At 39.4% G+C, this 24,513-nt stretch overlaps 1 protein-coding gene across 1 annotated transcript; it reads left to right on the forward strand.

Annotated features, from left to right (window-relative positions):
- Positions 1 to 11,903: 11,903 nt before the first annotated feature.
- Positions 11,904 to 15,694, forward strand: LOC307097679 (olfactory receptor 4Q3-like; the record flags this gene model as incomplete). The annotated part of the gene is given in 3 exon segments (XM_079767745.1): positions 11,904 to 11,950; positions 14,729 to 15,654; positions 15,657 to 15,694. Coding segments are annotated over 3 exon segments (1,011 nt in total).
- Positions 15,695 to 24,513: the final 8,819 nt, after the last annotated feature.

Consider the following 24,513-nt stretch of genomic DNA (forward strand, 5'->3'; position numbering starts at 1 on the left):
CGTTGGTCCTACTTCTAGGGAAAGAGGGGACAGAAGATGAGCGTCAAATCCTACAAAAGCCAACAATCCCAGGTCTGGGCCTTCTGATACTGACAAAACACAATATGTGTGGGACAGTTCTGTGATTACCATATAAAGGAGACATTTGGCCAAGCAGAGGACTCAAGCTATGCTCGAGCGCTTAACTATGCCCCTGTGCAGACAGAAAGCCAGTGGAGAATGAAACAGAGACAGACCAGCAAGAAGAGCCTGCAACGTGTGAGAGATCTCAGCAGAGAAATTGGTGTCACTTCCCAATTCCACTGCTGGGGACGATCAGCTCAGGTTTCTAACTTCTTTGGAGGGGAGCTGTGAGCTCTAAATGGGCTACTTTCAAGACTGGGCAGCAACTTTATTTATTACAAAGTAGATTGGAGGAGAAACAAATGGTAATGATACAAACATAATAAGATCTGAACATACACTCTTTTTAAAAAATATATATATTTTATTGATTTTTTACAGAGAGGAAGGGAGAGGGATAGAGAGTTAGAAACATTGATGAGAGAGAAACATCAATGAGCTGCCTCCTGCAAACCCCCTACGGGGGATGTGCCCACAACCAAGGTACATGCCCTTGACTGGAATCGAACCTGGGATCCTTCAGTCTGCAGGCTGATGCTCTATTCACTGAGCCAAACCGGTTAGGGCACACTCTTTCTTTCTTTGTTTTTTTGGTGTTTTTTTTTTTTTTTAACATACACTCTTATTTGATCCTTAGCCAAGTGATATACATGGGCCCAATATTAGCCTTATTTTACTCACAAATGTCAAAGAAGTTAAGTGACTTGCCCGAGGTCACAGGAGTAAAAGTGGTAGAGCTGTGGCTACAGTCCAGGTATTCTGCCTCCAAATCTGATGGTCTTTGCACTCAAAAGTCCTCAGGCAGGACTAAAGAAACATTCCAAATGAATTCTACCATTGAGTTTATGTTGAATTTATATATAGAGAGTAAAAGTTAGTTCAGGTGAAATATAAAGCAAGTAGAGAAAGTGGGTGGGAGAATGAAGTACAAAACGCAGTAAAAGGGAAAAACAAAGCCGTGATACTTTTGTGTTGAGAACATAGTGCAGAGGGAGGAGGTCCCACTGACCCTTTCTCACTACTGACTATTCCTTTCCAATGGTAAGGCCTCCAATTCCCTATCGTGAAATGAGCAGTAATCATATATCTCCAATCTAGGTCACTGAAAAGATAGGAAGAGGCAGGAGAGCAGACTGGTCCTCGGGGGGAATTAGAGGATAGTTAACCATAGTGAAGGGCACTGTCCTCCTGACAGGGTTTGGGATTATTCAGAATTCATGCCTTTGGCAAAGGAGGATTTGGACACTTCCCCTTGAGTTTGTCATGAGGATAACCTGCCTGGGTGATCGCATAAAACTGCCTTTCCTCAAGTCCTATTCCTTCAGCTAAGAGCATCATAGCTGTATGCGCCTCAGACTTCAGTGAAAAGTTCAGAGGAAGTCTGAGAAGGGCTGGGGAATTCATCATCTGGGTGACTCAACCTTGAAAAACTACCAGTCTCATTGCGAATGTCACTCAATGTGCTCAAATGCTGCACCGTTCTATTTCAATGGCTACTCTGGAATGTTTGAAAGGCTGTTTCTTGAGCCCACACTGCAGTCCCTGACTTGTCTAATAGCGTGCCCCGTTCCTCTTGAATTAGCCTCTCTAATCTAGTATTTAGGGGGATTTTAGGATCTGGAATAGATCTCAAACCAAGGAGACACATGGCCTTGGGGCAGAGATCCTAGGAATACAGAACAATTCCGGGTTGTGGAATGGTCTGTTGTCCGTAGGAAATCAGCTTTGATGGTATTACTGGAGGCAGCACTGAAAAGCTCCACATTGACATTTCCTCATTTGGACAGTTCGATTGTGACAAACTTTAACCCAAATGTTCCCCTTAAGTTCTGTCTAACCCCTGCCTAGCTTGAGGCCTCCAGCCTCCCCTGAAAAAGGCCAGGGGCACTGTAGGGGGAAGGTCCCCACTTTTGCTTTCTTGCTTGCTAATTTCACTACTTGCTCACCCACCTTGTCCACAAAACTTACCTGGCACTCTGTTTACCACTGAGCAGAGGAAATGGAGGGCAGCCGAGACAAGTTGAAACTTCTCAGGATTTTTTCTCACCTTCTCCTGCAGGAAAGGCGTAAAAGCCCTTTCTTCCGTGGTTCTTTCCACTCCAGTGGCTGTGCCCTCTCTCCCACATGGGACCAGCCAGGGCAAAGAGGAGAGTGGTTTGCTAAGCTCTTAACTTCTCCCCAAAAGTTCACTCTTCTCTCTCTTCCCTCTCAATAACTTTTTCTATTTTATTATTTCCTCTTTTTCAGTCTGGTTTGGGGATTTCGGTTCTCACTATTGTATCATATCCTCCTAACGCCTGAAATAACAATTTTTTTTTCTCCATTTTCCAGGATCATATTCTTTCTTTCTCACAAGAGTGACCCACTATTCCACCATTTTTTTTACCTCTTTCCTCTCAGTCCTCACAATATTCTTAAGATTAAGCTCCTTTGTAGCAGGACTATCGAAGAGGTACTGGAGGGAACTGGACCTTCAATTCGAGGTTAGGAGTGCAGAGGAGAAGAAATAAGAAAGAGAAAGCATTTCTATCTAAATGGCTGGATCTTCTTTTCCAGAAGATATACGCCATTTTGAGATTTCTGGGAGGAAGTCATGAAATCGGAGCCAGGACTGGGTTTGGTAATTTAATATTCCCAAAAGGGAAGTGTCCCCCACATTGTAATTCATATCATGCTTGACTTGACTAAAACTCTTTTTGGATATATAGTTTTATGGCTTTGTTTTTTGGAGTAACAATTGCATAAGCTTAATTATGGCAATATTAAAATATTTCTCTCATCATTTATCCCAAGCATTCATTTTTTAAAAAGTATCACATGAGTTGCTTTTGTTTATTCAGGATTGGAGAAACAAATTTACGTTTATTTTTTCACACCCATTCATCAATTTTGACTAAAATCTTAGGCTCTATAGAGCCTCATTTTATTGTTTTTATTAATATGTTTGTCTTTCAAAACTTTTCTATCCACTAAATCTGTCTCTCTTCTTGTGTTTTTTGGATATAAACAAAATATAACATTGAGAAAAGGGGCTATTTCTAAAATGTCATCATTTTTTTTACTTATTTCATCATTTATTTACTTATTTTACAGCTAATACATGCGTATCAGAGTATGTTAGCTGCATACTTACTACCCACTTTTCTTATTTCCTGATTAATACAGCCTCAATTCTATTCTGGTGGCAATGTGCCCAGCTGGAAAAATGATATTATGACAGCCTTCCTTGTATGTAGGGGTCATTGACACTTCAGTTCAATCAAAAGCTTTTGCTGTTAGAAGCTTTAGCTGCCATCTTCAGATAATAAGGTGGTTTTGAGAATGAAAATATGTACTAAAAATGGTTTGTCAAAAAGCCAGGAGAACCTGAGTCCCTGGTGGCATCTTAGAACTGCCTAACTCTGGACTGCCTATCTCTACAAGTTTATGTGGGAGGAAAAAAAGCTAAATATTTTGCATTAGCTGCTGTTACTTGGGTTTTTATTATAAGGAGCTAAATCCAAGTCTAATGTCTAATGTCTATGACAACTCTGGGTCCATGGATAGATCTTGAGTTTCCTTTTTGTTTTCATCATTCAAGTGGGTAAAATGTAGATTAACTGAATTATTTAATGCAAAATATTATTTGTTCTTTTAAGTCTGAATTCTTTTCTTCTTTTGAAGTAGTGGAATGGTCATTTTTTAAAAAGTGTGTCTGTTTTTATTAAGATGATTAGAGTATATATATATATATATATATATATATATATATATATATATATTGGCTTATATTTTTTTAAAGAGATGAACATTTGAAATAGGTTGTTAAAAAGAAACAAAAGTAAATAAAATATAGGTGTTCAAAGCATCATAATTCAAACTCTCTTTAGTGAAAATTTGTTCTTATACTAGTGGCAAGCAGGGGGCTCAGGTGAGAGATAGGAAAATGTAGATAGGAGGTCTCTGGGGAAATTTTTCCTGTTTGGAAAGATTCATTTTATTGCACGATATGTTTCTTTATTTCCTCTCTTTTTCTGTCCCAAGCATCCAGACCAAAAACTGTAAATCCAGAGTTTTCTGCCAAGAACCCCTCTCTCTTTTAGAGAAAGAGCTGATTCTGAGCGAAATAAAAGCACGAGGGAGCCACATTTACTCTTTTCCACAAAGTGAACCCTATATAAAAGTCTTATAAGAAGCTCTGGAAAGGCATATGTTATAAGGACCTCCAAAAGACAGTTGCATTATTTTTTCCTAATTCATAAAGTAGAGGGAAAGCTTAGGTAAGTAATACGTCTGAAAGTACCACTCTAAATTACATATCCCTTTCTAAACATTACATTTTAAAAATATATTTTTATTGATTTCAGAGAGGGAGGGAGAGAGATAGAAACATCAATGATGAGAATCATTGATTGGCTGCCTCCTGAATGCCACCCACTGGGGATCAAGCCCAGGATCCTTAAGTTCTCAGGCCGACCCTCTATCCACTGAGCCAAACCAGGTAGGGCTAATCATTATGCTTTAAACTTCCCATTCTTTTTTCTTTGCATTAGATAAAATATACATGTTTATCATGAAAAAATGAGGAAACAGACATCAACATAAAAGAGGAAAAAAAAAGAATCTAAATTGCCCATAATATCATCACGCAATACTTAAGTAAGCTTATATGATAATAGTGTTTCATGATATGCCTTTTTCACTTGGGACATATTTTACTTATTAAATATTTTTAATAATTTGTATAGTAATTGTCTTAAAAATGAAAAGTGTAATATACAAATTATACAAATTACTATACAAATTATTTGTGAGGATGAACTGAGAGAATATGCAGTCTTTTGTAAATGGCAAAGAGTTTCACAAAAGAAAGATATTTATAATATTAACTGAAATAAATTACACTGTATTTATAAGATCTTATTCTGGTTAACCTAATTTATTCATCACAGTGACAAAAGTATTGTCAATAGCTCTATTTTATAGATTAAAAAATTAAGTTCACACGAGTAATTTGCATAAGCCCACACAGTTAGTGACAGTACTTAGGTCTGAAACCAGTCTATCTGATTCCAGAGTGTTGGTCCTTCTTCCCTATGGCAGTAGAAGGGTGTGGGCTCTGTAGTTGGTTAGCCTGCCTGGGGTCGAATACCATCTCCAACTAATTAAGTTATTCTGGGTGCCTGTTTCATCCTTAGTAAACTGGAAATACAATAATTCTGACCTGAAATCATTGGGTTGTCATGAGTAGTACATAAAGTAACACATGTAAAAGACTTAGAATGGTGCCTGGCACCAAACAAAACCAGTGGCTCACAGTGTTATTATTCCTTCCAATGTTGTAGTGGTGAATTTGCACATCTAAACTTGCTAAAATAATAAATTCACCTTTTCGTTTTTTTATAATATTGTTCTACCATGTGCCCCATGCCCTTATTTTTCCTGAAATCCTGTACATACAAAATGTTTGTTTTATAAATATTACTTTGTGAGGGAGTTAGTTGCAATTGAGAGAGATTCTATGTTTGGTCAGCTTAACAAGGGTTTGAAGGCAGCTAATAAACACAATGACTCATATTTGAAAGTAAAAAATATTTTCTGTTTTCATTTCCTCTGAAAGAAACCATTAACCAGAACAACTATTTTAAAATATCACCTTGCTGTGTCCTTTTGAAAGCTTAACTGTTCAGAACCAAAAAAGAACACTATTTTCTTACAGCCACCCCTAATGCTCTTTCTCTCTCCCCATCTTTCTCTTTGGGATGCAGTTGGCTTAAAAAAAACAAAACAAAAACCAATCACATAGAAGTTATAGTGGTATGTCCAATATTTAATGTGGAAAGGCTTGTGAATCAATCATAGTGTTTGGGGTTGCAAAAAGAGGCTCTTGAAAAGCCAGTGAAACATATGCGCTTAGTAACTCAAGGCAGAGAGTGCTGACATGGGGGACATAGTTCCAGCTGTTTCTACCTATTCTTGAACCCTTTGCTTATCTGATCTCAGGCAACTTAAAAACCATGTTCCCTGGGAAAGGGTGTGGAGTTAGAAAACATCCTCAGTAGACCAGATAACTGGGAGATATTTGGCAGCATTCTGATAAGATTAACTAAAGAGCTCGATAACTTCTCACATCAAAGCCTTTAAAAACTGGAAAAGGCAAGGATGTGGGTTCTCCCTAGATGATTGCACCCCTCCTACACCTTGATTTTTAGCCCAGTGAGACCTTGTCAAACTTCCAACGTACAGAACTGTAAGATGATAAATTTATTTGTTTAAGCCACCAATTTGTGGTAATTTGTTACAGTCCCGTGCAACAGAAAAGTAATACAGTTGTTTTTGTCTTTCCTGCTCATTGTTCTCAAAAAGTCATTGTGGGATTCTCTGAGGCCTAGGAGGAACACGCCTTCCTCCTCAGAGGATTTGGGTTTGTGACTGTCAGGCACGTGAGGACACTATTTGTTAGGGACATCCTTAAGCCAAGGCAAAGTCTGAGATTCCCACTATGTACACCAAGGCTGCCACATCTGTGAGGGCTTCTCTGTGGCCCTAATTTCTCAAGGATTATTTTCTCTCCCTTTTTCTCTCCCCCTGTACTCATTGTCAAAGCAACCTTCCCTACAGTTCTCTAGAATTGGGATGTAAAATATGCTTAGCTCTTTGTATGTCAGCTTAAGTTGCAGAGTATCTCCTGTAAGGCTTCTCATCTAGGGGAGATCGTGGGCCTTAACTCTGATCTTGTTTACAAAGCTTCTGAAGTGAATCCCAAATTTGTCATGGTTGGGAATGCTCTCAGGGAAAATGAAGGTTTGATACTCCAGTTTTTTGCTCATCTCTCTGACTCTGAATTACCCAAAGAGTCCAACATTGTTATTCCCTTCTATCTGTTAACTTACTGATACATTTTTTTTTCTGTTGGTAGTAGGTCTAAATAATCTAGTTCTTCATTACTTCTGTCATTTCTACTTCTAAAAAAAAATCTTAGTTTGGCAATTTCTCTTTACTTCTGTTTTCTTATATTTCACTTATTAATCCATACCTAAGAATGTCTAATCGCTTTAAAATATCTAATCTATCCATTTATGCCTATTTTCTTTGCCAGTACCCTAGTGTAAGCTATTATTGGTTCTTTTTTTTTTGGAGAGGGGAGGCAGCCAGTTACCTGCTTTCCTGTTTTCCCCTATCTGGATTTTCCAGTGATATTACAAAAATATTTATGAAATAACTGCAGTCATCTTTTAAAAACCTTTCCAATTTCTTTCAACTCCTCTTAGAACAAAGCAAATAATTCCTCACTATGACTTAGAAAACTCTGCAGGTTCTGACTTCTGGTTACCTTTTCAAACTCATGCTCTCTCTTGTTCACTGTATTTTAGTCACTATGTTATCTAACTTGCCTCTTATCAAATTAATTCATGCAATTATAAAAATCTGTAATTATTTTGTGTGTTGCTTGTCTTCCATATTAGAACGCTTACTCTGCGAGTGCCTCTTCTATCCTATTTAAAACCTTAATCACTTCAGACATTAGTCAGTGCCTGGCATATATTTTCAGCTCAGTAATATTTGTTGAATAAAAATATATTTTCATTTGAGCCAGTTTCCAGGAGATAGAGGTATTCATAATGAACACTTGGATAAATCAGTTTGGTTTGGTCATTTTGGTTTAGAAAGAGCTATATATTTTTTCTCCATCATCTTATAATAGGTTGGAATATAACAAACATGCATTTTATTTTTTGTGTGATTTTGCTTTGTTTTCACATAGAAATACTGGTTAATATGATCTTCATAAACTTCCTCTACTAGTTTCACTTATCAGATGAGCTAGCATTCCTTCTGCATATCTAACATTATCAAAAACTAGAGGCCCGGTGTGTGAATTCATGCATGGGTGGGGTCCCTCGGCCTGGTCAGCGATCGGGGCCAATCGGGGCCAATTGGGGCTGGCTGGCCAGGGGCAGGGACCACGGGAGGTTGGCTGTGGGAGCTCACTGATCACCAGGGGGCAGCTCCTGCATTGAGTGTCTGCCCCTTGGTGGTCAGTGCGTGTCATAGTGACTGGTCGACTGGTCATAATGGTCACTTAGGCTTTTATATATATAAACTAGAGGCTCAGTGCATGAAATTTGTGCATGGGGGTGGGAGGGTACCCTCAGCCAAGCCTGCACTCTCTCCAATCAGGGACTCCTCAGGGGATGTCCAACTGCTGGATTGGGCCTAAACCAGCAGATGGACATCCCTCTCACAATCTGGGACCACTGGCTCCTAATTGCTCACCTGCCTGCCTGCCTGATCACCCCTAACTGTACCCCCCGCTGGCCTAGTCACCCCTAACTGCCCCTCCCTGCTGGCCTGGTTGCCCCTTACTGCCCCCCCTGTCAACCTGGTCACCCCCAACTGCCCCCCTCACCAGCCTGGTTGCCCCTCATTGCTCCCCTCTGCTGGCTGATTGCCCCTCATTGCCCCACCCCTGCTGGCTTGGTGGCCCCCAACTGCTCTCCGTGCTGGCCTGGTTGCCCCACACAGCCTGCTGTTCAGTCCTTTGGTCGTCCCTCACTAACCCCCCTGTCAGCCTGGTCACCCCATGCAGTTTGCTCATTCAGTGGTTTGGTCATCCCTCACTAAGCCCTCTGCTGGCCTTGTCACCCCTCGCAGCCTGTTTGGTTGTCAGTTCGGTTGCGATGGTCACTTAGGCTTTTATATATATAAACTAGAGGTCTAGCACACAAAGTTTGAATGTGGGTATGGTCCCTAGGCCTGGCCTACAATCAGGGCCATCTTCCCCAGCTGCCCACAGCTGGCCCCACTCCCCACTGCCACCTACCCCTGGTTCCCCATCGGGTGATCAGAGCCTGCTGGCAGGGGAAAAGGATCAAGAGGTGGTCAGTGCACCTCACAGTGACTGATCTAGTGGTTGTTCTGCCATTAAGGTCAATTTGCATATTACCCTTTTATTATATAGGATAGAGGCCTGGTGCACGGGTGGGGGACAGCTGGCCTGCCCTGAAGGGGGCCCTGGATCAGGGTGAGGAGTCCCCGCTGAGGGGTGGGACCAGCTGGGGGAGGGGCCAAGGGGTTTGCAGGCCGGCCCCGCCCCAGATCAAGGTGGGGGTACTCACTGGGGGCGGGGCTGGCCTGGGTGAGGGGCCACCGCGGGTTTGCAGGCTGGCCACAACCCTGGTCAGGGTTGGGGCTCCCCGCTAGGGGGCAGGCTCAGCCTGGGTGAGGGGTTGCGGGTGGTTTGAACACCCGCTATGCCCTGGCTTTGTTAGTTAGGATGTCCCAAATAACGTCCGGAAGACGTCAGGTCTATCTAGTCTAATCAGCATATTACGCTTTTATTAGTATAGATGTAAAATTATGTGTTCAACTAAATTGAATTTTATTTTTGACAAATGTTTCTGTTATCAACTGTGTTGGTCTGCAATGTGTTATCTGATACATAATTTCCAATATTCTTTCTTAATATTAGATACCTAGACAATTTTTAGTAAGATAGAATGCAAAAACATTGATTATCAGGCATAGTTTAAATTTTCTTTCTATTTTAACATATTATAGAATGGTTACCACTGATGAAGTGATTAACTATCTTTAGAGAATGTTAAAGCACATATTTATTTTGGTATCTTTACAAAACATAAAAAGGGATGTGTGTGACTATAGGCATTCATAAAATATATGCTTATTGCTGATCTGCTGAAATGCTTGTGTGTGACAGAAATAAGTATCAACTCCTGTTTTTCTTGATGCTGGTGAGGAAATAAAAGTGAGTTACTGTGTTAGCTTGTTTGAGCTGCTATACAAAGATACCATAGATGGGGTGGCATATAAACAACAGACATTCAGTTTCTATGTTTCTGGAGGCTGGTAAGTCCAAGATCAAGGTGCCCACATATTGGTGTCTTGTGAAAACTTGCTTCCTGTTTAATAGATGTGTCTTCCCATGGAGAAAAAGTGAGGGAGCTCTTTGGAGGTCTCTTCTAATCATGGCACTAATCCTATTTATAAAGGCTCCACATTTATGCCCTAATCCTCTCCCAAAGCCTTCACCTCCAAATACCATCACACTGGAGGTTAGGTTTCAATATATGAATTTTGAAGAAACACAAGCATTCAATCTATAGCAATTATTTTGCTTAAAAGTTATTTATGAGTGGTTGAAACTGCTAAATACATCAGTGGCAAGGAAACACAAATGTATATGCAAAATAATGAATATGTTTTTGTTTTATGTGTAAGTTTTAAGAGCAAAGAAGACTTATTTGTTTTAAGGTGTAAGTGTCTGGTTGTGCCAGGATGTGAAATAAAGTGGTAAATGCTAAAATGATAAAAGATAGAAGTTTCAAGGAAATTACATTTTATTTACCTTAAAGTACCCACAAAGAATTTTTTCTTAGAAGAAATTTTACTTCAGGTTAATTTCCTAGCTCTGTTCATTGGAAACCTAATAATGGTAGAATGTTAAGTAGTCTACTAGGAAATATTTCTTAGGTAAAAATGAGTTAATTGGTAAATTTTTTATCTGGAGTAAGATGATGAATGACTTATTACTTCTTGGTGAAAAGTCTAAGATTTGGGTTTTCCTGAGAGCAATGACTCCAGTGACTGAACATGTCTCTTTCAGGGATTTTGGAAGCTAATCTGACAGTGTTGGGACAGGAGCTATGGACTCCTACGGGCCTGGATCTTCTAATCAAGGTGGATTCTACACACTCACCTGTGTATATCTCATCTTGTCCCCCTGAGCTGTCACGTTGCAGAAAAGAGGAAAAGTCTGACAACTGGAACGCTGTGACAACTCTGCAAAAGAGAAATGTCTGATGCTGCTCTGCTGGTAGGCTGTGCTTCCTGTCTTTATCCTAAGTGAAATCCAAGTATAAATGTGACTTTTTATTCATATTGTCACATTAAAATATTGTTTAACAAGCTTACTCAAGGTCATCTAACTCTAGGGGATGTAATTTTGTTTAACTTAGTCCTTCCTAGTGCTGGGATCTCTGATGTCAAACAATTACAGAGTTAGAGGTAATAGAAAATTGCTAAATTATGTTAATTTCCTTTTCAATATGGCAGAAAAGATAATCCCAAAGGTTATGGTTGTATTGCCGTATTGCCCATTAGAACATTAACTGATTTACATATAAATTACTTCAGTGTTCTTTTTTATACTCTGACATATAAAGTCACACAAGTCTTTTGAATTGGCTTTCTCATCTTACCATCCCTCTTAAGGAGTTAGATGCAGTTTTTAAAAACAATTTTATTTTTAAAAATTTTTTTTAGAGAGAGAGGAAGGAAGGGGGAGAAAGAGAAACATAGCTGTGAGAGGAAAACCTCTATCAGCTGCCAACAGGGAGTCGAGCCTGCAAACTGGACATGTGTCCTGACCGGGAATTAAGCCAGCGAACTTTCAGTGCACAGGGCGATGCTCCAACCAACTGAGCCACGCTAGGGCTCAAGTGCAGTTTTTGACATGTATTCATCACCTATTTGCTTGAGAATTACATTTTGTAACAATTAAAAATTGTACTTCGACAGCAGCAATTTATAAAAATATTAAATTGCTAATGACAACAGCTGTATTTTCTGTATATGATCCAAGCACCAATTAGGTAAAATGTTGAGGTGTTGCCAGGAGACTTGGGTATTGTTTTAAGGCTCTGTAGCACCTTGAAGGGTATTTCTGCTTCTACAGTTTCCAGTGATAACTCGGAATATATCATCCAGCCTAGCCCACTCCAGGATGTATGGTTGAGATAGAAACCAGTGAGAAACATTTTACTCAGGTACAGATTGACATGTGGAAAATTGGTAGCATACCTTGCGTCAAATTAGTCAATCCAAGGTAGGTAAAAGGGGTGAGTTGTGTTATGCAATGAGGTCTGACTGTTTCAGAACCTGCAGGGCCTACGGTCACCTTTCCAGCAAGAACTGAGATGCAGACAATTCAAACAGCAGCAGCCTTGGGAATCCCAGGGCTCATTAAGCTGAGCAGTGGCGTAAGGACTATAAAATCCTCAGACATACTCAGAGCCCTAGGATGAGAGATCTTTCCAATCTGTACAGCCAGCTCTCCATTAGGGCTTGACTTACTAGTATCAGAAAGCAGTTAGGCACAGACTGGGCAACTGTGATGGTTATCTCAGAATTTCTCATTTTGCTGGCTTGGAACTATGAAGAAGGGTCTGGGAGATGAATAACAGGGTAACATATCCCTCCCTTAAACCCGCATGGCTCCTGACATGCAATGATGTAAGTTTCTTAGATATATTTACTAAAAGATCCACTCACCACCCCTTGCTCTTCTTTTTGTCTCTGAAACCATTTTTATACCCCCTGTTGTCTGTATTTTTTTCTGTATACACTCTGTCATTCATTATTTTTACATTTAAGAAATCATTGGAGATTTCTTCCTCTAGGTTTATACTCTTAGGCGCATTCACATAATAATGAAATTCCTATAGCAGCAGGGAGTTCTAGGACTGGTGGTGTCTTCGAAGGTGGTTACAAGGTTTGGATTCAATAGGATCAACTGTATATAACAAGGCAATGGATTGATGCAATATTGTGATAAGACTACCTAATTCTACAATAGTTCCTCCTAGATTCTATTTTCTATTTCTTAAATCCTTTTTGTTGCTTTTTTTTTAAAAAAAATCTTCTTCACTTCCCACAATTTAAAATGCAATAATTCAAAGCCAAAAATGTTTATTTAGAGCATAAAGATGATGTCTATCTTCAATGAATGATGTCTATTTCTTGGTGTTTCAGACGAAATTAGAAAACACATCAGATATCTTCAAAAGGAGTTCACATGGCACTTAAATTCCAACTAGACGATCACTTTCCACCATTGTTTTGAAGTTTCTTTTTCTGAGAATGTTTTAGTTCACAATAGGCAAAAATAAACAGGCAAACTAACAAAATATGTGCTCTATTTGAAAAAAATCCCTAACAACTTTCAGGAGGAAAACTTTACTTCCATTTTTAGTATTTTCTGCACAGATCTCCCTAGTTCCCTGATTAGAAAAACTAGAGAATAGCTGCTCAGCTATCCACAAATAGTCCTCGACTGGGTAAAGAGCTTGATTTTTGTTCTCTCCCCTTCATGCCACATTTGGGTCTTTCCACAGAGACTTTCATTTCCTTGCTCTAAAGCAGGTAAAGAGGATGGTCCCATATTTGGTGTGAAAGAGACATCCAAAAGTTCCTTAGGCCTCCAAATCTGTCTTCTGCCTTCTTATCTTGAAATAATGTACACAGAGAAATTTCTTGATATTAAGAATTTTTCTTTTTGAAATTCAGGTACTTTTCTGCATTGTCTATGTAAATCCTTGACACCTAGTTTGAATGACTATCAGATAACTTTCCCTGAATGATTTGAAAGAACCAAGTGCAACATTGAATAGGTAACTAGTACTGAGGACAGAAAAATACAAATTCTGTCTCACTTAACATTTTGCCTAGAGCTAGTTCTAGATGGAAAGTATCCTAATCTGGACAGACAGCATCTACTAATTCTTAAGTGCTTCAATGGAAAAAATGTATCAATGTTTCCTGATTTTTCATTTGTAATCCAAGATATTCCCACCCCATGTTGGGGGTGACTGTAGGTGTAGAGCAGGAGTAATGGATATACAATATCTTAGTATGTTCTTTATTTCTCTTAAGTGGATATACAATATCTTAGTATGTTCTTTATTTCTCTTAAATGGGTGTTGAAAAGTCCAAAAGCAGCATAATTCTCATTTATCTTATTATCTTTCCCTACAAAATGGGTCATGGTGAGCCTCTTTTGTACATGCCTCAATGTTTTTTATTTTGGTAATTAGTGTGTCCCAGCAACTATCCTACTCATCCTGAATTTGTTGTTTTTCTAAACTTTAAAGGCAAAGATTTATTTCTTCTAACCTAATCTCTACAAACTTCCCAATTTTTCCTTCCTAAATAATTTGTTTCTTAACATGCTCATTTTTAATAACTACTAACCTTTGTACATTACAATTCACAGCATAAAATATTCTTCCATCAATTTGACAAATTATGATGCAGTAAGCACTATAGTACCAGTACAAAGGCAAATAAGAAATATTTCCTCACTTTGAGGGACTCAGTCATTTTTGGGGAAAGTGTTTGTTGCTCAAAGACAGATTACATTTGATTCTCAAAGCAACTTTGGGAGATATTATCCCTGTGTTAGACTGAATAAACAAAGAATAAAACTCAGGTTTAATACCTTGCCTGAGATTACTCCATTGGTGCATTAGAATTGGGCATTGGATCCAGATACTTCATTCCAGAACTCTTGTCCTTAAAGAATATGATTCTATCTATTTAAAAAATGAAATTATTTTTATGCTCTCATCATCTCATGCCCAGGTTATTGTCTATCTTCCTAGTTTGTTGTAAATACAATTTAGAGGCATTGCAGGAATAAAAAGTTGGAAAAGATACAAAATATTCCTTGTTCTTATTTATATAGAAATGTATATTTCCTACCTCACAGAAGTTGCTTAAGTTTTCAGTCTTAGAATATGATTTATAAACACCAGATTAAAAATCTGATGACTTTTTCCCCTTTTGTCTAACTTAAACCTCTCTTGTTCCAATTTAATTCTTCTAGGTCACTTGGTCTTCTTGACTTAGTGAAAAAAGAAAACAATTCAAAGGTGACAGAATTTGTTCTTCTGGGCCTATCATCCTCGTGGGAGCTGCAGCTATTTCTCTTCTTCTTATTTTTGTTGTTTTACATGGCTATTGTCCTGGGAAATCTCTTGATAGTGGTAACAGTGCGAGCTGATGTCCGCTTACTCCAATATCCTATGTACTATTTTTTGGGCCATCTGTCCTTCATTGACCTATGCCTGGGCTGTGTTACTGTGCCCAAGATGTTAGGGGATTTTCTACAGCAGGGCAAGATCATCTCTTTTCCAGGATGCCTAGCTCAAATCTACTTCCTGCACTTTCTGGGAGCCACGGAGATGTTTCTGCTGACAGTCATGGCCTATGATAGGTATGTTGCCATATGTAATCCTTTGCACTACCTAACAGTCATGAACTGCCAACTCTGCTTTCAGCTGGTTTTTGCCTGCTGGTGTGGGGGCTTTATCCACTCTATCACACAGGTCATACTGGTCATCCAGCTCCCCTTCTGTGGCCCCAATGAACTGGACAACTTCTACTGTGATGTCCCACAGGTCATCAAGCTAGCCTGCATGGACACATACGTGGTAGAGGTACTGATGGTCTCAAACAGTGGTCTGCTGTCTCTTGTCTGCTTCTTAGTCTTGCTCTTCTCTTATGCTGTCATCCTCATCACCCTGAGAACTCGCTTCCGCCAGAGCCAGAGAAAGGCACTCTCTACCTGTGCCTCCCACTTAACAGTGGTCAGCCTGATCTTCGTGCCGTGTGTATTCATCTACCTGAGGCCTTTCTGCAGCCTCTCTGTGGATAAGGTGTTCTCCGTCTTCTACACGGTGATCACACCTATGCTGAACCCCCTCATCTACACACTCAGAAACGCTGAAATGAAGACAGCCATGAAGAAACTGAGCAAAAAGCATGTGGCATCCTGCTGCTGCCATGTTGAAGGTTGAGCAGGAAGCGGTGATTCAGAAACCATACTCTTTCTTGGGACACTCTTAACTCATCCTGTTACCTGAGTACATGCATGAAAATCAATTTGGTGACTTTGGTAGAAAAGAGAAACCAGCATAAAATTATCACTCTTGATTATAGTTGGAGGTATACGTTACTGTCTCAGGTGTTGAATATTAAGCAGGGAATAGAGGAGTGCTTACTGCCCCACAAATAAGAGCAGTAATTAATTGAATACTAGAGGTAAGAGGATGCCTTAAAAGATCAACTCTTCTATCCTTTGCCTATTAGTAGTCTTACTTTATTTAATTCACTTTACTTTTAAACTCTATCCAAGTGAGAAAAGATATCACATCTCCTTTGGTGTCCTGCTCCAGGGTTTCAGAATCCGGGGTTTGGTGTCAGGAAGTTCCTTCTGATGTCTCATCAGAGTCTTTTCAGAAGCAGTGTGACTCCCTTTTGTCCTGTCTCTAATGAAGCCTGAAAACATCACTAACTCCCTGAATAGGAGGGATCACCCAGGAATTGTGTTCTGTATTGTATCAAGTTTTAGAAATGAAGTTGAACAACTCACAAAGTTTATGTGTAAAAAGGAATCTGGGGAGTATTGGGTGATGGCAGCTTTTTAGTATTCTGCTCTAGAAGAGGCACCCCATTTCATTTTGAGGTTTTCTTTGAGTGGAATTACGGTGAGGGAAAGTTGATAACCTGACTCTTTAACTGATTATAATATTTAAGAGCTACACAGTCTAAAGAAAAAAAGAAAAAGAAATGAGCTGTCCCTGCCCTTGAGGTTATCATAGTTATTACCTCTCAGTCTCAAAAGTGCTTTGAGGAGTAGATAATATTATTCAACTTCATTTTTATAAATAAACTCAGATTTGTTAAGTGTCTTGCACAAGATCACTTAGAAAAAATGTAGTCAACCAGGAAAGCTAGTAATTGTATTATAGTTAAGATTAAGCTAATTTTTTCTCCACAGAAAGAGTATTTATCCCAAGTACATGGACTAATTGCTTAATTTTGATTATATCTGTATAGGAGCTCCAGAACTAGGATGTCCCTAAAAACTTTCCCTTAAACATTTATATTTAAGGTTATCTATTTCTGATATAAGGCTCTTTGCAACTTTATGGCTAGTGAAAGGCATTTATTTACTAAACTAGAGGCCCAGCGCACAAAATTCACGTGTGGGTACGGTCTCTAGGCTTGGCCTGTGATCAGGGCCATCTTCCCCAGCTGCCTGCAGCCGGCCCTGCCCCCACCCCTGCTCCCACTGTAGGTTGCCCTCTGTGTGTGGGACGACCGGCAGGGCAAGGGCCTTGGCTTGGCATTGCCCAGGTCCCCCACCACCCATCCTCAGTTCCCCATTCACCATCAGGCAATTGGAGCCTGCCAGCTGAGGGAAGGGCCCAAGAGATGATCAGTGTGCTTCATAGTGACTGGTCCAGCAGTCCTTCTGGTTGTTACTCCATTAGGGTCAATTTGCATATTATCCTTTTATTATATAGAATAGAGGCCTCGTGCATGGGTGGGGGCCAGCTGGCCTGCCCTGATGGGGGCCCAGGATCGGGGTGGGGGTCCCTTCTTGGGGCCGGGGCCAGCTGGGGTGAGGGGCTGCAGCTGGTTTGCAGGCTGGCCACTCCCACGATCAAGGTGGGAGTCCCCACTAGAGATGGGGCCAGCCTGGGCGAGGGGCCGTGGTTGTTCTGGTCTCTGGTCATTCTGGTCGTTCTGCCTTTTCAGCCACTGGGCTTTTATTATATAGGATAATAACATAATGATGCACTTTTAGGAGTATTTTTATATTTGCTTTATTTCCTAATCAATTGCTATAGAGAGACTTCTCTGATTGCTTAGCTGAAAAACATACCTCAGAAAAAAAATTTCTAAAATCCGAATACTAGGATTTTACTATGCAATTTGTAATACCCTTCAACACATAAGAGCTTTCTTTACACTGAAATAAAGAATGGACTTTCATTTTTGTGCTGAAAGTTAGTGACTTTATGTTTAAGAAAACATGTATATATCTGTATGTATATTTGTTTGTATGTATTGCTACAGAAGGACTCTTAACAGACCAGGAACAAGGCTACCTCTTAGATGATTTCTTTAGAGAATGATTGAGGGTGAGAGTAGCATCCCTGGTATGGATCACACTCTCCTCTTTCTTGTTCACTCCACAGCATTTCCATAGAGATCCATTGCCCACAGTTAATATCTAGAAGAGCAGACAGGAGGAAGCTGCCAGACAGAAAGGAGCACATGGGCTGGCAGGAAGGCTTAAGTGATGCTGTGAGCCAGCCAGGCACATTGCGGGAACAGGCTTTCTTTTTGTATCAGCTGACTGCAAAACCTCATTTTTCTAATGTCCTTCTTTCACAGCAAAACTTAAGTTCTTAGGGAATAATTTTAAATGTCTTGTTGATAGTTGGGATTGGTAGCATAATATTCAGAAAAACAAGAACTTTGTATATTCCTCTTGGCATTTTCAATCCTCCAATACTTACTTGATCAATGGCCAATATTAATTATCTTAATAAGCTGATAACACTTCTGTTCTTTAGACTGTACATGATTGATATTATCTATAGAGCTCCCTGCTCAAATGCTCTGAGCTCACTTCCAGGGTCTGCCTGAGTCTCTTCCTTGGGCCTGTCCTTCTGAGGTTGGATCATACTGATGTGTAGCTGAAGGGCACTGTATGTAAAGAGTGTGGGTAGAGCCATCTGGGATGCAGAGTCCACAATCATACATGGGGACTTCTTGTGTTGGGATTTGGAACCAGGAGAAGAGGCGGGCTGGGGACTGAGAACCAACACTTGCTCTACCCACACTGCCATGCCTATTGTATATTTCAAGGAGTCTAAAGATTTTAAATTTGAAACTAGACTTCCAGTAATTACAAGAGTATGAGAACACTATTCTCTCAGAATGTTTTCAGGCTTTGTTAGAGACAGGACATTTAAAGTTTATTACTTTGATTTATAGTTTTTAGATATATGTACCTGGGTTCCATTTGTATTCTTGCTCTGAGTCCCACAGATATTTGGGGTGGGCCTTCCCCTTCTTCTAGCTCTTGTGGTCCTTGGGCTACTGAAATAACTGAAAGGAGACAAAGAGAATCCTGCTTTATGTGATCATTGTGATAAGATTATTGACTTCATATTTTCAGAACACATGGGAATGAAGAATGAATATTTATAGCCTAGCTTCAAACTACACATTGTCAATGAGCCAATAATAGTGAGGGCAATAATAGTAAAGAGGCCAATAATAATAAGAAAAAGTAGTGTTTTATTTGTTATTGTTGTGTTGGGTTAGCGGTCAATACAGTAATACTTAGTGGTCCAATATAGCAACACTATACCACTTTCCTTGCCCCAACTTTGAGTAAATTGTGCAAAATTATATGAAAATGACCTAAATATTTACTAAATAGTTATTTACCAATTACCCTTTAATATAGTTTTATAAGGAACAATTTAGTGGGGATTTTTAGAAGGAGAAGTTTTTCTCTCTAAAATTCTTAGAAACTAGGAAGTATTATTGGAAAGAAATCAGCATGCCATCACATTTACCTCAAATTAAAAAAACAACAACATTTCCTGTGAGATGTTCCTCTAATAGATAACTCATAATGGTTTTTTGGATGTTTTAATATTAATTTAAATTTATTATCCATTTATTAATCTAACAACTGTTTGCTGAGTATCTTTTATGTTCCTGGAAATGTGGGAGACATCTTTTCATTTGGGCGTTCCTCCATGCATCAATAGACCACTGAAATATCTAATTAAAGATCTCTCAGTATTCACAAGAGGAAGGTAAATAGCACTCCAAGACAATATGTGAGCCCAGATGACTGGGGGAGTAGAGCAGAGAGATCAGAAGCATGAATTCTGGAGTCAGGTAGCCTCATCATGATCCAATTCTATCACTTTCCAGAGGGCAAGTGACTTAATCTCTCAGCACCCCTTTGACTGTAAAATAAACAATAGTATCTGCTTCATAGGATTCTCAGCAAAACGAAACAAAATAATAATTGTTAACCTCTCATAAGCGTGTCTGCATATGGTCAGAACTCAATAACTCAGAACTCAATTGACTGCTTATGTTATTATTATTGCTAATTGTTCTGTGACATTAAAAGGGAAATAGAGACTGAAAGAAGACTGCACAATTGTTTGATCTTAGAGAACCACCGGACAAAATGCTGAATTAGAGCTTTTGACTCCAGAACCCTGACATGTGACAGTAAAAGCCCTAACTCCCCCATCCATATTAAAATCAGCCCCAAAACAAGACATTTCGTGTTAGGTGATAGTATATGCTTCCACAAAATTATGTAAAAAGTCACATTTATAAGTCCTTTTTAAAAATTAAATGTTCTGTGTTCTTGGGATAAGTATCTGCTCAGGTCCTCTACCCATTTTTTTATTTGGATTGTTTGTTTGTTTGGTGTTGAGTTGTATGAGTTCTTTATATATTTTGGATATTAACCTCTTGTTGGAGCTGTTGTTTGCAAATATCTTCTCCCATTTGATTGTTTGCTTTTTTGTTTTGTTTTCAGTTTCCTTTACTATGAAGAACTTTTTAGTTTGATATAGTCCCATTCATTTATATTTTGCTTTGTTGCTACACAAAATTAGCCTCAAAAGTTTTAATGAGATTGAAATCATACCAAGCATATTTGCCAACCACAAGGCTTTAAAATTAGAAATCAACTGCAAAAAGGAAGCAAAAGTCCCCCACAAATATGTGGAGATTAAGCAACATGCTATTAAAAAATGACTGTGTCAAAGAAGAAATAAAAGATGAGATCAAAATATATAGAGAGACAAATGAGAATGACAATACAACATATAAAAACTTTTGGTATGCAAAGCAGTAATAAGAGGGAAGTTTATATAATTTCAGGCCTATTTCAAGAAACAAGAAAAACCCCAAATAAACATTATAGCATTACATCCTAAAGAACTAGAAAAAGAAGAACAAAAGCAGCCTGAAGTCAGCAGAAGAAATGAAATAATAAAAATTATAGCAGAATTGAATGTAATAGAGAACAAAAAGACCATCATTTTTAAATTTAAATAATTAAAAACATTTTTAGAATAATTTTAAATTCACAGAAAAGTTGCAAAGATAAGTACATAGAGTTTCTGCATACCTAAGTCCATTTCTCCTTTTGTTGACATCTTATACTACTCTGGTATATTTGTCACAATTAATGAGCCAATGCTGATACATTATTATCAACTAAACTCCATATTTTATTTATATTTCAATAGTTTTTACTTACTGAATACGCTTACCCAAATTATCTAGCTTTATTTTTGTGATAGTTATTGATTTATTGTCTTTATGCTCTTTATGTTCCTAAGAAGCATTTTGCAATTATTCCATGAACAAACACAGACATGTGGTGAGTTTCTTTTACTTAAAGGAAATGGCAAAATATATAATGTAAATACAGTGCATTCAGTTTCTATCTCGTAAGTGAATACTGGTATATACTGGTACAGTGCAGTCCTTGCTCAGGCTAAAATCAAACTAGCTGCAGCTGGGTTGGGGAGCCCCAAACCTATCAATAAAAGGCCCAAGACCTGGCACCAGCACCAGCCTGCCTTGCTTCATAGCTGGGCCTCATCGGGGCACTTCTAAACCCAATACAAAGAGGAGAAATCTGCAGATCTTTCTGTAGCTCCTGCTGGGTGGCCCCAGGCAGTGGCTGACTTTGTACCTTCCTAGAGACCCAAGAACCAGTGTACCCAGTGGTCAGTGTCAGACCATGCCAGATTACAACTCTACACATCCATAAGTGACACACTCAAGGGGCAGAATCAGTGAGCACCAAAGCCCCACTGAAGCAAGTCCTGTTCATAGGGGTGTCTCCTGCATAGCAGCTCTTCCATTGTTAACACAGCTGGTCTTCATAGCCAGTTGGTCTGGAGGTCAATTCCTCCCGGTGACACTAACAGTAATCAAGTCTCAACAACAACAAGACTGTGATCACAGCCAACAAAGGGGTGCACCTAGAGGGCCCAGCTCAGGTGACTGGGGAGGCTGAGCCACTGGGCTCTATAGGACACCTACTACACAAGGCTACTCTACCAACTCAAGGAGACATAGCAGCTCTACCAAATACATAGAAAGAGATACAGGGAAGTAGCCAAAATGAGGAGACAAAGAAACATGTCACAAATGAAAGAAGTAGAAGAAAGCAAACTACATGATATAGAGTTCAAAACCACGGTTATAAGGTTAACTCAAGAATCTGCTAGAAACCTCCAAAGGTCTTAGTGAGACTTTCAAGGATCTTAGCTAGAATGCCAAGAAAAATAAAAAATAAAAAAGATGGAAAAGGACCAGTCAGAAATTAAGCATACACTGAGTGAAATAAAGAATAATATACAGGGACTCAATAGTAGACTAGAGGATCCTGAGAATCAAATCAATGATTTGAAATATGAGGAAGCAAAAAACACCCAACTAGAAGAGCAAAAAGAAAAAAGAAAAAAAAAATATGAAGATAGTGTAAGGAGCCTCTGGGACAACTTCAAGCATACCAACATTTGCATTATGGGGGTGCCAGAAAAAGAGAGAGAGCAAGATATTTGAAGAAACAATTACAGAAAACTTACCCTACCAGGTGAAAGAAAGAGACTTACAAGTCCAGGAAGCACAGAGTCCCAAACAAGAGGAACTCAAAGAGAACCACACCAAGACACATCATAGTTAAAATGCCAAGAGCAAAAGACAGAGAATATTAAAAACAGCAAGAGAAAAGCAGTTAGTTACCTACTAGGGAATGCCCATACGACTGTCAGCTGATTTCTCAACAGAAACTATGCAGAGCAGAAGGGAGTAGCAAGAAATATTCAAAGTGATGGATAATAAGGACCTACAACCAAGATTACTCTACCCAGCAAAACTACCATTTAGAATTGAAGGTCAGATAAAGAGTTCACAGACAAGAAGCTAAAGGAGTTCATCACAACTAAACCTGTATTCCATGAAATGTCAAAGGATATTCTTTAAGAAGAGGAAGAAGAAAAAGAAAAAGATAGAAATATGGACAACAAAATGGCAACAAATAAATACCTATCAACAATTGAATCTAAAAATCCAAATAAATGAATAAAAAATCTAATGAACAGAGTAAACTGGTGAATAAAATAGAATCAGAGGCATGGAAATGGAACAGACTGATGATTCTCAGAGGGGAGGGGAGTGGGGGGCAGGAAGAGATTAAACAAAGATCTTATATGCATATATGTATTACCTATGGACACAGACAATAGGGTGGCGAAGGCCTGGGGTAGGGCAGGAACCAGGTGGAGGGGGTTTATGAGGGGAAAAAAGAGGGACATCTATAATACTCGCAACAATAAAGATTAAACAAAACAAAACAAAAACAAAAAACAAAAATGACAACAACAAAAAAGAAATACATGGTACAGTATTGTTAATTGTAATCACTATGCTGTTCATTAGATCTCCAGAATTTATTCATATTCTAGCTGCAAGTTAGTACCCTTTTAATATTGCCCCAATTCTTCTTCCCTTAATCCCTAGTAACCAACATTCTACTCTCTGATTCTACAAATTTGGCTTTTTCAGATGCCACATATAAGTGATATTATACATTATTCACCTTTGTCTTGATAAATTCTTTTTGAGTGAAGAAAGGAAGGGAATAAAAAAAGAAGGAACATAGAAAGAAAGGAAGATAGGAAGGAAGGAAAACAGAACAAGATAAATTCCTTCATCTCAAAAGGAATTGAATAGAGAACCCAGTAAAACCAGGACTCCCACAGTTAGCCATTTCCTTGTATAAACAGCCCTTTTACTTATAAAACAGAGGCATAGGATAATAAACTGTTGCCAACAACAAAAAAGCACTTTATGCTGCAACATGACAATCCTTTTTGTCTTAAAAAGTCACTAACTAAGTGAATGTTATTTGTATTACTACATATTTTCTATTGTATGGTTGTGCTATTCAAACACATGGAATTTTAGGCTTGAATTGAAAGTTTATGCTGTAATTTAGTGATATATTTTACAATTGATTCCAGAAGTATAATCCTCATCTCCAACAAGCTCCCTTGACCTACATACTTTAGAAACTCATTCATGTAATAGGACTGAGGCAGTATCTTCACAGTGCCTTGAAATTAAACATTGTGCTTGCCTACTTGAGCTTTAGCAAATCTGTATATTTAAAACCTTAATATGCAAATAGACCGAACTGCAGAACAATCAAACAACCGAACACCCGGTCACTATGATGTGCGCTGACCACCATAGGGCATGTGCAGAACATGGAGGGTGTCAGTGCAGCGGGATGGTGGAGCAGGTGAGCGGGCTGCCAGACCAAGGCAGGGGGGAGGGGGTCGCTGTCATCCAGGCTAGCCTCTGATGGTTACTGGAAATTCTTTGCTCCCGTGCGCCACGGTCCTGCCTGGTGCCCACACCTGCTGTTTGCACCCACTGTCAGCACTGGCCCCACTCGCAACTACAGCTGGTGCCAGAGCCATCACTAATACCCGCTGCTGGCACCTGGTGCTGGTCCCGATGGCTTAGCACTATCAGTGGGTTCGAGCAGCAGCTGCTGACCCTGATCACCCCTGAGGGCTTCTCCACCTCTCCCTGCTCCTGAGGAGTGATTGGGGCTGGCAGCCACTGCTCACACCCGCTGCTGGCTCCAGCCCCAATCACTCCGCGCCATCAGCAGGTGCGAGCAGGACCAGCGCCATCAGCACGTGGGAGCAGAGGCAGTGGCTGCTGGCAGACAGGAGACCA

The sequence above is a fragment of the Cnephaeus nilssonii genome (assembly GCF_951640355.1).
Source record: "Cnephaeus nilssonii genome assembly, chromosome: 4".
In the NCBI taxonomy this organism is placed as follows: Eukaryota; Metazoa; Chordata; class Mammalia; order Chiroptera; family Vespertilionidae; genus Cnephaeus; species Cnephaeus nilssonii.